Source organism: Hippoglossus stenolepis, chromosome 19, assembly GCF_022539355.2.
Source record: "Hippoglossus stenolepis isolate QCI-W04-F060 chromosome 19, HSTE1.2, whole genome shotgun sequence".
Lineage (NCBI taxonomy): Eukaryota > Metazoa > Chordata > Actinopteri > Pleuronectiformes > Pleuronectidae > Hippoglossus > Hippoglossus stenolepis.
This window is the reverse complement of record NC_061501.1, coordinates 1,033,755-1,049,264: the sequence shown is the minus strand read 5'-3', so window position 1 is coordinate 1,049,264 and position 15,510 is coordinate 1,033,755. Positions and strand designations below refer to the sequence as shown.

General features: G+C 38.6%; 1 protein-coding gene across 3 annotated transcripts in view; it reads right to left on the bottom strand.

Annotated features, from left to right (window-relative positions):
• Positions 1-7,251: 7,251 nt before the first annotated feature.
• The window catches only part of LOC118098944 (phospholipid phosphatase-related protein type 5), a 100,375-nt gene continuing 92,116 nt past the window's right edge, over positions 7,252-15,510 (bottom strand). For 2 of the 3 annotated variants that reach the window (XM_035143220.2, XM_035143221.2), the window contains one exon: positions 7,252-11,288. In XM_035143220.2, the coding sequence (XP_034999111.1) occupies positions 11,259-11,288 (30 nt within the window). In that variant the 3' untranslated portion in view covers positions 7,252-11,258. The other variant, XM_035143222.2, reaches the window with a different exon arrangement.

Below are 15,510 nucleotides of genomic sequence, written 5' to 3'. Positions count from 1 at the left end.
AGAGGAGCTTGATAGCTGAAAGCTCTGGCTCCTACTCTACTTTTAGAGACTTTAGGGACGACAAGTAAGCCTGAATTCTGGGAGCGCAGTGCTCTAGTGGGTTGATAAGGTACTATCAGCTCTTTGAGGTATAATGGTGCCATATTATTAAAGGCCTTGAAGGTGAGGAGGAGAATTTTAAATTCTATTCTAGATTTAACGGGAAGCCAGTGTAGTGAAGCTACTACAGGAGACATGTGGTCTCTTTTCCCGGTTCTTATGAGCACCTGTACTCTCTACAGACTCTAGTGTTGGAGCCTGCTAATATGGAAAAACAATTGTGAAATCTAGTGGTAAACGAAGGCATGGATTTATTTTTCTGCATCTTTTTGAGACAGGAAGTGATACCTAGCGGTTTTAACTGGACTACTTGCTACTGTGGATCGCCCTTGCGATGCCATTCAGAGTAGCTATATCATGAGATATCTCTGAGGTGTTCAGAAAAAGAAAACAAACTAACTGGAAGTCGGTTACAGACAAATTCATATTTAGTTTGGAAAGAGTAATAGGACTTAATTTACTAAACATTTTAAACACCACAGACCACTGAAATAGGAAAACATGTCTTCCAATCAATATTCCTTAAACCTCCCTCTCTTTAAAGCTGGAACAAAATGTTGTTAAGCTTCATGAATCAATACTGATATATTGCAGTTAGTCAAACAACAATGTGCAAAGTGACGGGTGTCGTTTGTATTCAAGTGCTTTAAAGAGGAAAAGTTCTTTCTTGGGAGCAGCAGCCCAGGAAATGGAAATGTACACATTTACAATTTTATGACAACTGACAAAGATGTTGTAACATACATATTTCAATGGATTATTCACCATGACAATAGAATTAGCTTTATTTATTAGTCTGTGCGGCAGGCAGGGTATTGTTTACATCTCTTGTGAGTGTGTGTGTGTGTGTGTGTGTGTGTGTTTGGACAAAATAACTGAACAATGCTGAGGAGCTTTTTCTCCTGGTAATTAACTTTTGGAACTAATGGGTCAAGATGGTCAGAAAAAATATATTTTCCAGAGGTATCTCCTGGTGTAACCATCTCCACCACTAGAATTAAGTTTTGCTTGTATATTTTCAACAAACTTGATTGCAGTCACTTGTTCTCATCTTCCATTCATCCACATATCTTCACACACATTCATTGTTGAGGACTAAGGAGAGGGTTCCTTTTTTGTGTTTACAAGATAATGGCTGCTAGTTGCCTGCTACCTTGCTGTTTTGGAACAGTTTTGCCTTTAAGTATTTCTGCATTGAATTGACAAAGCAACTGCATTTACCTTTGTGTTCAATGTGGTCATATTGTGTCCCAAACCAGAGATGGTCTTTCTTCAATGCTTCTTGAATTAATTTGGTCAAGATCTGATTGTAATCTTATCAAAAACACTTTTCAATAGCAGGTTTATATTGAGTTACTGGGTCTGGAGCATAGAGGCACATCGCCTGGAAATATCTGGGTTCATTGGCTCCTACATTCTCCAGATGAAACAAAGGCCAGACTGATTTACACATTACTGTGTACAAATACAGTAGCAGAGCTTCCAACATGACTGACTGTGCAGGGCCTAGTGAATCCCTACACTATGAGATGTATGATGAGCATCATAGGGTGCTCTTGAAATAATTAACTTCATAATGATAGCGTTTTCTCTGAGTAAATGATCCATTTTATCTTCTGTGCTGTTGGCTATGTAATGAAATGATTCCAGCATTCACACCCACAGATAAGAAGCGGGGCCAAGTCATTCATTTCACACTGCATTCTTGCATTACTCGCCCCCCTCTCTCTGATCTCCTCGCACATGGTGGTGATGAATTTCACAGGCGCCACTGGCTCAATGGATCTCAAATGTGGATGTTTGGGATTAACAAATATGGCAGAGTGGTGGCCTTCAAAGAGCTACGCTGGGTAGGTGTGGGGGCCGAGCTGGGTTTCAGTGTCATCGGCACTGCCTGTCACTCCATTCCTGAAAAGAGAGCCTGCTAGGCCTCCATCAACCCCCTGCTAAGAGCAATTGAATGTGTCCATCCCCAGCTGCATCCCCCTCCGTAAAGCTTCAGAGGCTTTACAGAGCTGAGGTCCACAGTCTCTGCCAGCAAGCAGAATACAGCATCATCCTCAGCCAGTCATTCCCTCTGTGTAGTCCCCTGATAACAGTGTGCATGCAGATGAGGATGATGATGATGATGAAGAGGTGGCCCAGTGGCACTCTACTCCAAGTATCAGTTCTGCAAACATGGCTCTAAGCAGCAGGAAAACGACTGTCACCACTTGACCACAATACTGTAGAACCGTAAGCTGCCTTTTTCACATTCTTTCACACAATTCTACCAGTGTTGGCAACATATACCTGCTTATGGTCCTCAGGTGGGCCAGGAACACGCTCCACCTCCTTTTGAGAGAGATTCAAGAACCTCACAGTTCCCTCACATGATAACTGGTGGTTGTATAAGGGTGGAGACGGAAACTGGGTCTCAGAGAGCAAGTAGACGTGGAGTCCCACTGAGATGTACAGGTTGTCATGGAATTTTTAGTGAGCTGCTGGAAGTAGGATTTGCAGATCAGAAGTTTCTTGATGATAACATTGTGTAATCTGAAGGCTATCCTTTATAAATATCCTCACATTGACGTTACAGTGTATAAAGATGGACGACATGACAGCGCCAAAATGTGAAGCGCGATAGCTAATACTGAGTCACGATTGGTTGAGTGCATATTTCGGCAGGACACTGGAGCTCCACTCAACAATCAACTCTGCCCAAACCCTGGCTCCCAATGACATCACCAACATAAGATCATAATACCTGTAAATATTTTGGCTCCATTATTGTACTGAGACGCACAATCCATCTTTGCATTCAATCCTAATATATTGAATGAAGCTATGCTACCACGCTGTAGACAGTAAAATATAGGTAAGTACACTTTTACAGTGAAGGAAATGAAAGAAAATTATTTATTTGTGTGCTCTTAACTGACAGTGGAAACAGAAGCTGCATGCATATCTATAAATTCAACTCTTTATTATGTAATTCAGTTATTTTTGTATTAAGATAGAATTGGGTCGAATAGATCACAGCTCGGAAAGGCATTTTTTCTCTATTTTGATTATCACCACCTTGTTTTATTACATGTTTCATGATCATTTGGTTCTCTGTTCCATCATAACTGCAGCTTTGCTTCAATTTTATTATCACTGCAACAAGCTGGAGCTCTGCTCATGTTTGTGCTCTGTTGATGAGCGTGTGTGTGGGAAGACAACCTCTAAGTTCATGCAGAGAATGGGGCTGTTTTATGTGCTATTTTTAATGTCACTGTCTTTGCTTATCCTTAGAGATTTGGAAGAGAATACTGAAGTCAGACCCTCCCGTGGAAATGATGGAGTTCAGTGACTAAAAAGGCTTCAGTAAACTTTGCTGTCAAACATACATGAAAGGCAAAAAGAAAACTCGAAGCATTACAACATTCCAGGCTTGTTGTCAGGGCAATGCTGCTTTGTACTGTTCTTAAGCTAAATGTTCAGTTCTAATACCATGTTACTTTGCTTGATCAGAAAAAAGAAAATATGTCTCATGACACCTATTTGACATTTAAACTGCAAGCTCATTACAATGATAATGAACAAAGATGATCAGTGAAATTTGTCTCACTGGCACTTTGTTATAAAAGTACTGTGATCTTGTTTCATCTCAGGAACTCAGTCACATCATGTAGCACCTTCACTTTTCTGATTCAGAAAAATATGAGCAAACAAAACCAATTGCCTCTCTTTTGAGGCCAGATCTACTTCTAGCTAATCTACAGGTGGGATCAGTGCACAGATTATATCACTGACTAAGCTATTCTTGTTTAATGAAGCATATTGGCTGTGGGTTTACTCTTCAGTTGAGTATATGTTGTCTTCACATCAAGGAGCTGCAGACCTGCACATTACGTAAGTACATAGGTCACATAATAACAATTGAGCTAACTCTATGAGAAGTATAAGCTAACTCTACTTGCTGTTGAAAATCTTGGAAAATGGCTGAAAAGTCTGGAAAATAACAATAGCTGAACTGTGATTTGAAGTCATTTCCCCCCAATTAATTAACTTGATTTTGTATTGAATCTGGTGGTTTAAATTTAATCATAAATTGCTCTTTTAAAAAATATAATTAAAAGGTGTCTTAACATTGGCAGAGTCTATACATTTATTTTTTCTAATGGCCCTGCACTAAAGGCAAAATCTAGTATTTTCTTTCTGGTATACAAAAATTGCCTCAAATGCTTTTTTGGGGGAAAACGTAATTTAACTGTTGCTAACATAATGTAGCATTTGGCAGCTTCAGAGCTGTATGGTTGTTGGTAGGGACTCTTGTGGTCTGCTACGTTAAGCTCCTGTTTTTCCTAAAGGAGATTAGTGATAGACTTTGGTGTTGGGTGATCTTTAAGTTAACTTCTGTTTGATGTCTTTTTATGGGCAGATCGGCTTCCTCGAGGATCATTTACTTTCATTGCAAATAAAGTCCTTGTTTCGTTTACATTTTGTTCTCCCTCTATTCTTTGCTTTTTTTTTATTACTTCCCCCACTCCCTGGGCTGCACTGGGAACGTAACGGTATGGTCTGGATTTATCTATATGTTGTCTTATCTTGATGGCCACTCAAAGCACAGCTGTATTTTTTTTCATTCTCCCTGACTTTACATTACAGATTGATGGGTTTGGTCAGTGATCTGCAAAGATCCTATAATCCTGTTGATCCTGCTAGTAGTTTTGAGCGGGAGCTCTTTAAAAAGCCCCAGAGGACACAGGTTATGTCATCCGGAGTCTTTTTAGCCATTACGGCCTGCCTCACTTCACTTCCACTGACTCATTAGTAAAGGTCACTTACAAATGAGTCTTCGTCTAAGCTCTCGTCATTGACTCCTGCACACATTTATGAGATTAAGGACCCTACACTCATGCAATATACCCATAAAGGTGTTTTTTAAATTTTTTGGTCTGGTGACATTTCTTTCAGAGGCTGTGAGCACTGCTGACATTTCCCTAACCTTCCATGGAGTTGTGTGACTAATAATTAAAGGATAGACCATACAAACCAGTCAGTGACTTATATATCCGTTATGCTGATGTCTTACTATTCGATATGGAAGCTGCCAGTATCTCTTTTTTCTTATGTCAGCCAAAGAATCTTGTTGATTTCAGAGTTTGTTAGGGGTTCTTGTAATTTACTGAACAACACCAGGCACCAAGGCATCCAGTTCATTTTCCTGCCACAGTGAGTTGATGGCCCTGTTCTTCCAACCAGAAAAACTGTTGTCAATGAGCACAACACCACCCCTATTTGAACTGCTGAACACATGTAAGATATGTGCAACGATTCCAAGTTTTGGAATTAATCTAGGCGTAAGGATATTTTTGGTATTCCCACTAATTTATGGCTCAAGCATTGCTTAAACACAGTTAATCAAACCACAATCCTTATGATCTTCTTCATCATCTTCTTAGCACAGCAGAAGTCCTTTCTAAAATATATACATTTTTTCATTGGGTTTATACATTTTTACACCTTTTCAAAACAATCAATACAGATGTCATACAAATATGCAAAACTGATGGTTTAACTGTGCTAAACAAAAGAACATCTATTCACTGCTGGTTGCAGAGTAATGATTGTAATGCACCTGTGTGAAGCTCCTTTGCACAAATCATCAATCAGTAATCAGTCTTCATCCACCTTTAAAAAGTGTCACCTCTGTATATCTCTTTGGAAGCATCAAAGAGGCCAATGAAATGACAGTAATACAAGTAATACAAATTGCACTAATGCAGAACAAAAGATGAACCCAATTCAATGACCACTTTTGTCTAGTTTAGATGCTTACTGTAGGTCTTACAGTTCATAGACCCATAAGCACCGCACACAATCATCTAATGAATAAAACCTAATGAGAAAATGTCTCTTTTTACTGTATTTCAACAGTGCAATTAAGTGTAAAAACAGCATATGCAGGGAACAGCAGTCTCTATCTCTAGTATAATTATCTTAAATCAAAAAGAATACATTTCATGCTGTGATATACTTGTTTGACTTTCTTGCACATATTAGCCCATTATGATGTAAGAAATGGCGTAGAGATACAGCACAAATGTAAAGTAAACAGAAAGGTTGAACTGGTTCATTAAGATAGCTATATTAATATTTTGTTGTTTATTGTGTTATGATGGATTGAAATATGTTCGTTTGCGCACAAGTTGTGGTGTTTGAGGGAAATATTTGTTTTTCCTACGTGTTTAATATTTTGTGAGTGTTGGAGCCTTTTCAAACAAAATGTGTCAATTTGGACAGTGCCCTTGTGTTGCAGCCTGTTTGTTGACTGTTTTGACAACGCGCTGTCCTAGTCAACAAAAGTGTCAAGCGATTGAGAGGTGGGAGTTTTAAATATTAAAAAAGGATTTTTACAGTATTCTCATTTGGCTGACAGAATGTATTACATTCAGACACAGCCATGTGCTGTAACTCTGTTACAAAATAAAAACCTCATGCAGTCATTAATGCATAAATCCCAGGCCAACAGTAATAAACTCCACTATTGCTGCCAAGCCACGTTATGTGGGATTTGGACATGTGAGTGTCAGTGTGTGTGTGTGTGTGTGTGTGTGTGTGTGTGTGTGTGTGTGTGTGTGTGGGGGGTCTTCTTCTACTCTGATAAACTAAAGCAGGTCTGTACTTGGGTCAAAGCATGACAAAGCACACAAACAATAAAACAGTGACAGTAGAATGTACAATGGTTTGTATGAGGACTCATGAATGACAAGGAAGAATTGTGAAGTAGCTCCAGAGCATTACCACAGGCCAAGAACACTGTAAGTTCAGAACAAGCACTGCACTAGTCTGTTTAAATTCAAGGAACAAACCCTGTAAAAGCTGATCAGGTGGAAAGGAGGTAATCAGTTGATGCTATTATCGCACAAGAAAGACCCAATAGGGAGGTCTGGGTGGAGAAGTAAGTCACGAACACACTGAAACAAGATTAACATGGGATACTGCTGCTTGTTTTCCATTTCAAACTATTTCCTAGCCCATAAACATCACTTAACCATAACAAAATAATAATTTTAACATGGACCCCAGCGTTTCCCAACTAAGTTATTCCTGTCGCTGAACTTAACTTTGTCTATAGAACTGTCACATTCGCTGGTTTATTTCAAAGAATGACAAATGTTCAAGTCATTTCAATGTTTTTTATTCAAAGGCTGTAAATTCTGTATTTTACAGTGTAAAAGGTCACAGTTTGAACTTAAGTTGAAAAGAACATTTGTTTTTTAAAGAAATATGCATAATATAAAAAGAACAGGGATAGAATGAGAGAAACAACATCCATACAAAATGATCCACTAGAAGCAAAAAAATATTTATAAATATATATATATAAATCACATGACAAATCACATGACAGAGTAAAGGAAACAAAGATAAAAACCACCAGTTAAGAAACATCTGTGACTTATGTCTCAGAACAAAGTCATTTCAGGAAAAATGTGAAATGTTTGGTAGGGTAAGGAACAAAATAAGAACATAACAAACATGAATGTCACTACTCACAAAACACAGTATAAAAATGTCATTGTAACTTTGAACAGTAACATGAAATCTCATTTCAGTAAAATAACATGAAGTAATAACAGCTTAAAGATATTGTGATCACTCACACAGTGCACAGTCATACGAAAATAGACAGCATTAATGTAGAATATGACACACATAAACACACACGTTTGTCTGTGTGTGTAGCGTGTGAGTGTGTATGTGTGTGTTGTGTGTTTGTTAGTGTATAGAGATAGTTATACTATATATATTTATAATTTGAACATATATATTTTTACAGTTCTCTTCTCCTTTAATTAAGCCAGGACGGCTGTTGCAATGCACATTTGAGCTGACAGTCCTGAATATTCAGTCTGATGTTTGTTTTCAAGCAGCAGAGACATTGGTGGCATTTCATTAGCAATGAGAGGATTTACAGCATGATTTAAAGTGCTGCTTTTTGCATGTTCCTGCCCGGAGTCCTTATTCATAAGTGCTTTAGTGATTATTACAAAAATAGAGATTTGAAGGGGTAACAGAATTAGACCTTTACTGTGTTCCTCTCCTCTCTGCCGATGGGAAAGCAAGTCTGACAAGTTATTGCTACAGGGAAAAATGATTAGGTTCACTGCATATATACAATGTGTGTACCATTATAAGCAACATTAATATTAGTTACTACTTAATATCAAATTTAATATGTTAATATTGATAGACAATAAATAAACCAGTTAAAGCTGCATTTATTCACTTTTGGCCACTAGGGGCAGAAAGATTCATCAAAACAATCTAAAAGAGAGACAAGATCTCTCTCTCTCTTTCTCGCTCTCTCTATATATATATAAAGAGAGAGAGGTTTTCAAAAACAAGTGAAAAGATACAAAATGATGTGACTAAAAAGATGTTTGACCCGTTTTTCCACGTTTTGACACAGTGACACAGCTGGAAAAGTTCAATAAGCATTGATGCAAGCAAAAATACACATTGGTTTGTATGAAGTGTCCTGTACAATCTAAATAATAGATAAACCAGATGGCCGGGTCTTTGATGATTCTAGAACAATGTGTAATTGGTTTTCAAAGACAGATGGTTAGCTCTGTGATGATACAGAATTGGTAGTAAATACTAGTCACAAACTGATGTTAGCAGCCAGGTAGTATCCCAAAGCTTAGCTTTCTGTGGTTGTTGATGACAAATACTCAGTCACTTAAACTACAGTAAAATTAAACAAATGAGTTCAAAGAGGGCAAAGAGCAGAAAAAGCCTGTTAGTTGGGTGATAATTCTCTGTAATTCCTTACATAAAAGCGACCTGTTCACTTTATTCAGAGTGGTTCTATTAATGTTGATAACAAAAACTCTGATAATTTTCAGGCTCAAGTCAAATCCAAAAGCTAAACTTTAACTGTTTCCATGTTTAAAGTGTGAATTTCTTGTTGGTTTACTGTCCCTCACATTATCATATTGTTCTCTAACCCTAACCCTGGGGTGGCTGAGGGGATCGAGCGGTCGTCTTCTAAACAGAAGGTTGATCCCAGTCTTCCTCATTCTCCATTCAGGATGTCCTTGGCCAAGATAGTGAACGGCAAACGCTTCACTGTGAAGCGCTTTAACTGGTCATCAAGACTACATGAATACAGACCATTTACCATTCTCCCTGGAAATATTTTTGTTCTTTTGTTAAATTTTGTTGCAAATGTGTTGCTCAGAGTAACATGAGAATGTAGATATCATTTGTGTCCACATAGTCCAGCACTATAGTCTAGAGAGAATACAACTTTCGACTCCACTCTGAACTAATTTATTTCATGTATCTTTTTATCTTATATTTGACACATTAAATATAACTATATATACTATTTTCTGGCATCCAGTTTATGTGCTAAACTAGGTCCTCTTTTTTGTATTATGTGCTCTGAGATTAATCATTCTCATCTGACTCTGGAGATTAGCAAAGAGTTTCTAAAATGTGGGATAAAACCAATAATTGTGGCCATTTTCATGTCTAAAAAACTTAAAAAACAACAAAAATCAAGTCTTCTAACACAACGGGTATAACAGAAATATGGCAGAATTTTCAATTGTACAAAACATTTATACATTAAAAGAAAATGTATTATGTCCATTATTGATAGTTACAATAATTAATGTGTAAATCCAACTAGATGATTTTGTCACGTTAAAAGTTATACTGAGCTACATGAGAAAAAAATTGTGCAACACAAACATTTGCAGCCTTGCCGATGATCAGAGGCCTTCATGACCCAAATTGCCGTGAGATGAAAGTGGAGACAGTGTGTTAGCTCAGTGTGAAGGCAGCTCAGCAGCTCAGCATGTCTTTATGTTGTGGTTTCAGGATGCAGGTCATGAATTAATACTATTTCTGACAAAATAGGGAGAACTCAATTGTCGATTTTCAAAGGAAGTTAAAGATGAAAGAGAAACAGAGAAAAAGAAAGAGAGGGCGAGGTTGTGATTGTCTGGTTTATCTGAGAAACCCTTGACAGTTTTGTTTGAATGCAGTTAGTGTTTTCATTGGTTGGACTTGCCTGCATAAAGTATACACTGTACACACACACACTCTAAAACCCTTATAGAGATGTTCAGGAAACAAAATGACAGATGAATACAAACACAGAGAGTTAGTTCCAAATTTGCTACTTTGTTCTGAGCCCATATTTATCAAAGTACTGCACTTCAAAAACTTGGAAACTTGGAAAGATATTCAACAAGGGACCTTATTCACACATTTCTTCTTTACAAACACGTGCTGCAGGAAGCTTACTGCATGATGACTGCCTGCTAGCCGGGAAAATGCTAATAATAACCCGCTAAGCTGCAGTCAGCAGGCCAATCATCTCATTGGCTAACGAGAGAAAGAAAGATAAAATATTCACATTGGTCAACAATGTGATTTTTTGTTTTCTTTGCTTGTAAACCCTGCTCAGGTTTATTTAGCCTCCACAAGGTGAATGACTTAAGACCTTTGGAGCGCACTTACATTTAGGAGCATTTTAAGTCAAAAGAAATTAAGCATGTAAGTAAGGGATCTTTTCTTTTATCTTTAATTTCACCTGAACTCATTTGATAAATATGGACCCAGCATTTAATGCAAATTTCTGATATCAGTCTATAAAAGTGATAACAGCAATGAAAAAAGCTCACAGAGATGAACTTCACTTAACTGAACATAATCAAGGGTTTTCTCTCTGTCATTGAATTTACTGACAAGATAGTTTTCCTTATAGCCATCTTTTTGTAAACACAAATAAGCAATCTAAGAGAACATATTTGACCTAGGCAGAGTTGATATAGTGACTTTAGCTCCTCACTTGTTCTTCTAGTGTCCCACAATGTGCAACAAGTTCCAGGCTTTGCCTCACTGCAAAGCTTGATTCTGTCAAGGATTCAGAGTAAGTGCATAGATGAAGAACACGAAGCGACGTGTCCTGCTGAGTAACTGACTCTTCTTTTTTTCCTTAAATACGAGAAGCTGCAAATGGCAACAGGGACCTGGTAAAGACAACATAGAACAACATGCCGCAGACCTGACACACACAGAGAATGGGTTTAGCGTTGCACTCCATTTAATTGGATTGGACGGTGAAGAGAGTGGATGTCCAATGGGTCTGCCACACGGCGGACTCCACGTCATGTGACCTCAGCGAAGGCGATGTGATTCTGTAGGGGGGGGAGCATGAAAGCAAAACCAGAACAACAGAAAAAAGAAAGTTAGTAAGCACGCACTTAGTTTTGGTCCATCACAGCACTTTTAATTGGCTGCCATGTAGAAAGAGGTCTTTGTGACTCTGGGTCATCCTAACTTTGCAGCTGAAGAGATGTGTAACTCCAAAAACACACCATCAAAGAACTCCAATCATTCTGCCGAAATCCAGAACATATATATCAAAGCATTTCAAATAGAAAAAGACTCGGGCCTAATTAGTAATCACCACAGCATTTAAAACAAAGCCAGTGAGAATCGGAAGCAGGGGGATGCTTGTTCATGGAGACAAGAAGCTTTGATTCTCTAATCCCAACCTCAGATTGTGTTTGGTTGTGGAGCAAGAGAAGAGGAGGAGAGGAGAAGAGGAGGAGGAGGAGAAGAGGAGAAGAGGAGAAGAGGAGAGGGTGTAGTAGAGCAGAGGATGTCCTGTTTAGACTGTTCAAATTTGAAAAAGCACTGCCGTTCATTCGAATGCTAAAACAATATCACAAATGCACCAGTCCATTCTTGTTTTAGTATCATGCTAATGATTCCCCCCTCCATTCCCATTACAGTGAATGGGGAAGTGTTCTCAGACTCCCCACTGTGTGTCTGTGGATGTGTACAACTGTTCAAGCTGCAGTCACAAAACCAGTGTGTAGGTGAGATCAAAATGAAGGAGATGTTTGAAGATTGTTTTGGTCCAACCCATGAGCACAGTGTATGGATGTAGCAAAATCTACTGGGTACACATGGATTGGAACATCAACATGTTGTCAGGTGTGATCCCATCACAACACGGTTTCTAATATGATTATGAAATGTGTCTGATGCTACTGCAACAGCACATATGTACATTTTTAAGTGCAGTTAATGTAAGTCGTTTGTGTAGTTGATTATCAAGGACTTAACTACCTCTGTACTAATTGTCAACATTGACATCGGCAGTGCTTCTTTGGAACAACTGCACAACATATGACACATTCTTAGCCAGACATAAAAAGAACTGATGTGGATTTCCTCATCCTTTACATTTATATTGGAGTTCATTACTACTGTACGTGGTAGTTTTTTCATGTTGTTTTTGTATAAAAACAAGAAATTATACACCCTGCAAATCAAGATGGTGCATTAAGGCCAACGAGTAATCTGTTCAATTTTCCACAAAGCAGATACGACGAATGTATACAAACATGACCTTGCTTTAAGCATTTATCTTTCAGGAGAATTATACTTTGCCAGTGATAACTATATGACTGTGTATCTCCCAGCATGTGGTCGGGACATAAAACCATAAGCGTTCACTTTACTAAAGAAGGAAAATCAAGACAATAAAAGCGCAGGATTCATTTTTTTGCTGCTCTGAGGTTCCTTCCTGCCACGACATTTTGTTCACTGTGGCTTGTTTAGCTTCCAGGCGTCTTTAGGCTGAGCTATTTTTAGAGTGGGCAATTTTCCACCAAGCCTGTCGTCACTGAGGTGAGAGTGTGAGCTTTTCTGCTCTTTGTCAGACAACCGGGAGCAGGCTCTTTCAGCAGGAGGCTGCGAATTGAATCATCAGATAGAAGTTGTGTATTTTTTGCATCTCACTGCTAAATATGTATCTTGCGAGAGGATGAGAAACGACAACACAGCAATAGAAACAGAAATAGAAACACACCACTCTAGTAAAACGAAAGTTGTATAACTGATTTCACTCAGATACAAAAGAGAAAGCAGAAAGAGGCACTTCAACCAAACATGCCAAATACTCTGGACACTGCTCGGTGGAATCTATCTCATCCTTTTTTTTAGCTTCCCTGGCCAGTGCGCCTGTGGAAAAGATGGCCAAACCAAAAGAGGGGAACTCAGCAGACCAGCGTCTGAACAATCTACATACAAATGATGAAGGGAAATTTCACCTTATTGCCGTTTTGCTCTCATTTTGGTAGTTGAGGTCATCATTGTTTGAAAACACTGCATTTGCTGACAACTGGGAACATGGTGACGCCATTAAAAATAGGTCCGGCAGAGCATGATCAGACATGTTGAAAACAAAACCTTCTATCCCCAGTATCTAAGCCACCTCATTTGGAGATCACTGTTAAATGGGAATATCACAAGTTGGGAGAAAAATAAAAAATGTAACCATTGGATACAAATAACCATATTGTTCTGTTCTCTTTTTTGTTTAGCTTGGTGTGAATTTTGTCTTTTGTGTGACAATTGACAGGAAACGACCAGGAGAGGAGACCCCAGTAAAACCTCATCAGATGTTCTGTTTTATTGTCAGCTACAGTTAGGTAGTCATCTTTTGAGGCCATGTATACCAAATTAGCAATTAACAGCACCTATTTTGAAATGTTCCCATGCATGTAACCCTTACTATTACTCTGATGCTGAAGATAAATGATGAAACCCTGAGGTTCCAAAGCGTCTATTTTGAATGATTTCTAGGTGGATTTAAGGTTGTTTATTTGTGATGGACATCAGAGATGATAAAATCCTCGGGGTGTGTAATATTGAATTATACTACTAGGGCTTTCCTGTCTCTGTGTTAATATTGACTGAATCATGACTCAGAAAGATGTGCCTCTCCTTTAACTACCCAGCAGTCCAACTTTGGCTTTGGCTTTGTTCTGTTCAATGTTTTTACATATCCTGTAGTTTCCTGATGGTTAAAATGCTGACTGGAACAATTAGTTAAATTGCCGAGGAGTAAAGTGAGTATTCATTTTTACATTGACCCTGTTAAGTTTGAAAGAACACATAATGTATGAGAACTGTGTGAGCAAAACAACACAGATAGAAACAGAAAGTGGGTCTGTATACTGCAATCTGTTTTCAACCTGTCTGATCATCTGTTTCTGTGGCCAGATAAAGCAATGAAAACAACACAGTGATTACCTGCAGAAGAATAAGCGCCATGCTGTAATAAACCAGGCTGTAATAAACCAGGCTGTTTTTGAATGATATCACCTCAGAGGACCTAACACATCAAATGGTAGAATTGCTGATGTTCTTACTGCTGATGTCGGTGTTCACTAATTCATGTCTGCTGTCATTTTAAAATTTTAAACCGTTTTTGCAGGAGGATGATTTGGTTTTCAGTCCGCTCTGGGATGGTATGAGCACTCGTGTATTTTCTCATAGAATAAAGCTTTTTTACTTGTTGTGTAATATCTTTGCCATGTGGTATTTAATCGTCCCTGTTTTTGCTCCCACATGGTTGTAACAGTGTAAGACAACATCACCATAAGTCCCTCTAAATGACAGCATGTGTGTGAGAAGGATGTCTTCGGGGAAAAGAACAGATACAGTGAAGTCCACTGTACATCTGTCATCCTGTGCTGCTTTGTTTAGTACGTGAGTCAATATAAACAGCTGCTGTCGCACAACTCTATTACACAGGTTAATCCAGCTCTTCGAGGGTCCCTGTCGTGTACATCAACAGAACATTAAGATGAATGGGAAATAACAGTTTTGCCGCTAAAAAAAAGCCACAATATGGCTCCAGTCGTTTGTCCAAATATCTACATTTATTAAGTAAAACATCAGTCTAATCCAGTATATGAAGAAGCCTCTTTTGCTCTTAAGCTCGACATCCATATAAGATAAGAGCTGTTTCGAGTGACAAGAGCAAGAACATTTACACTGCGGAATGTATCTGAGAAGAGCCGAGCTGCTGGGATTTCAGTCTTGCGGTGTGTACGCCTGATAAACGCATGAAAAACACAGGACAGAGGCGAGACCAGACCCTACAGCACAATATCAGCCAGTTGATCCAGTCAGAACAGCACAGCACAGTTGTGTCCAGAGATATTTGGCAGAACTCAGGTGTTAAACCAACTCGTAGTCTGTTGCCTTTTGTTTCTGAGACGCTGGATCCAATCAAGACCGCGCAGCCAGCGCAAGAAGGCTGAGAGACGCTCCTTAATGTAGGAAGACTCCTCATCTTCATCATCTGTCTCCTGCAGCAGCACGTGTGTGTAATCAAACAATTGGTCACATCCAGCATTCATATTTAGGCACTGCTACCTTTAACCATGGTTAGACCAATGTGTGTTAAGGAAGAATCTCAAATGAGTGGACAAACAGGATGACAATCCCACCATCCACATTTTGATGGTGTTTGCTATAACTTGAAAGAATGGCAACTGTGCTAACATATATCTGAATGCTGGAAAGGATGTTTTTTTTATTTTTGTTACATTATAT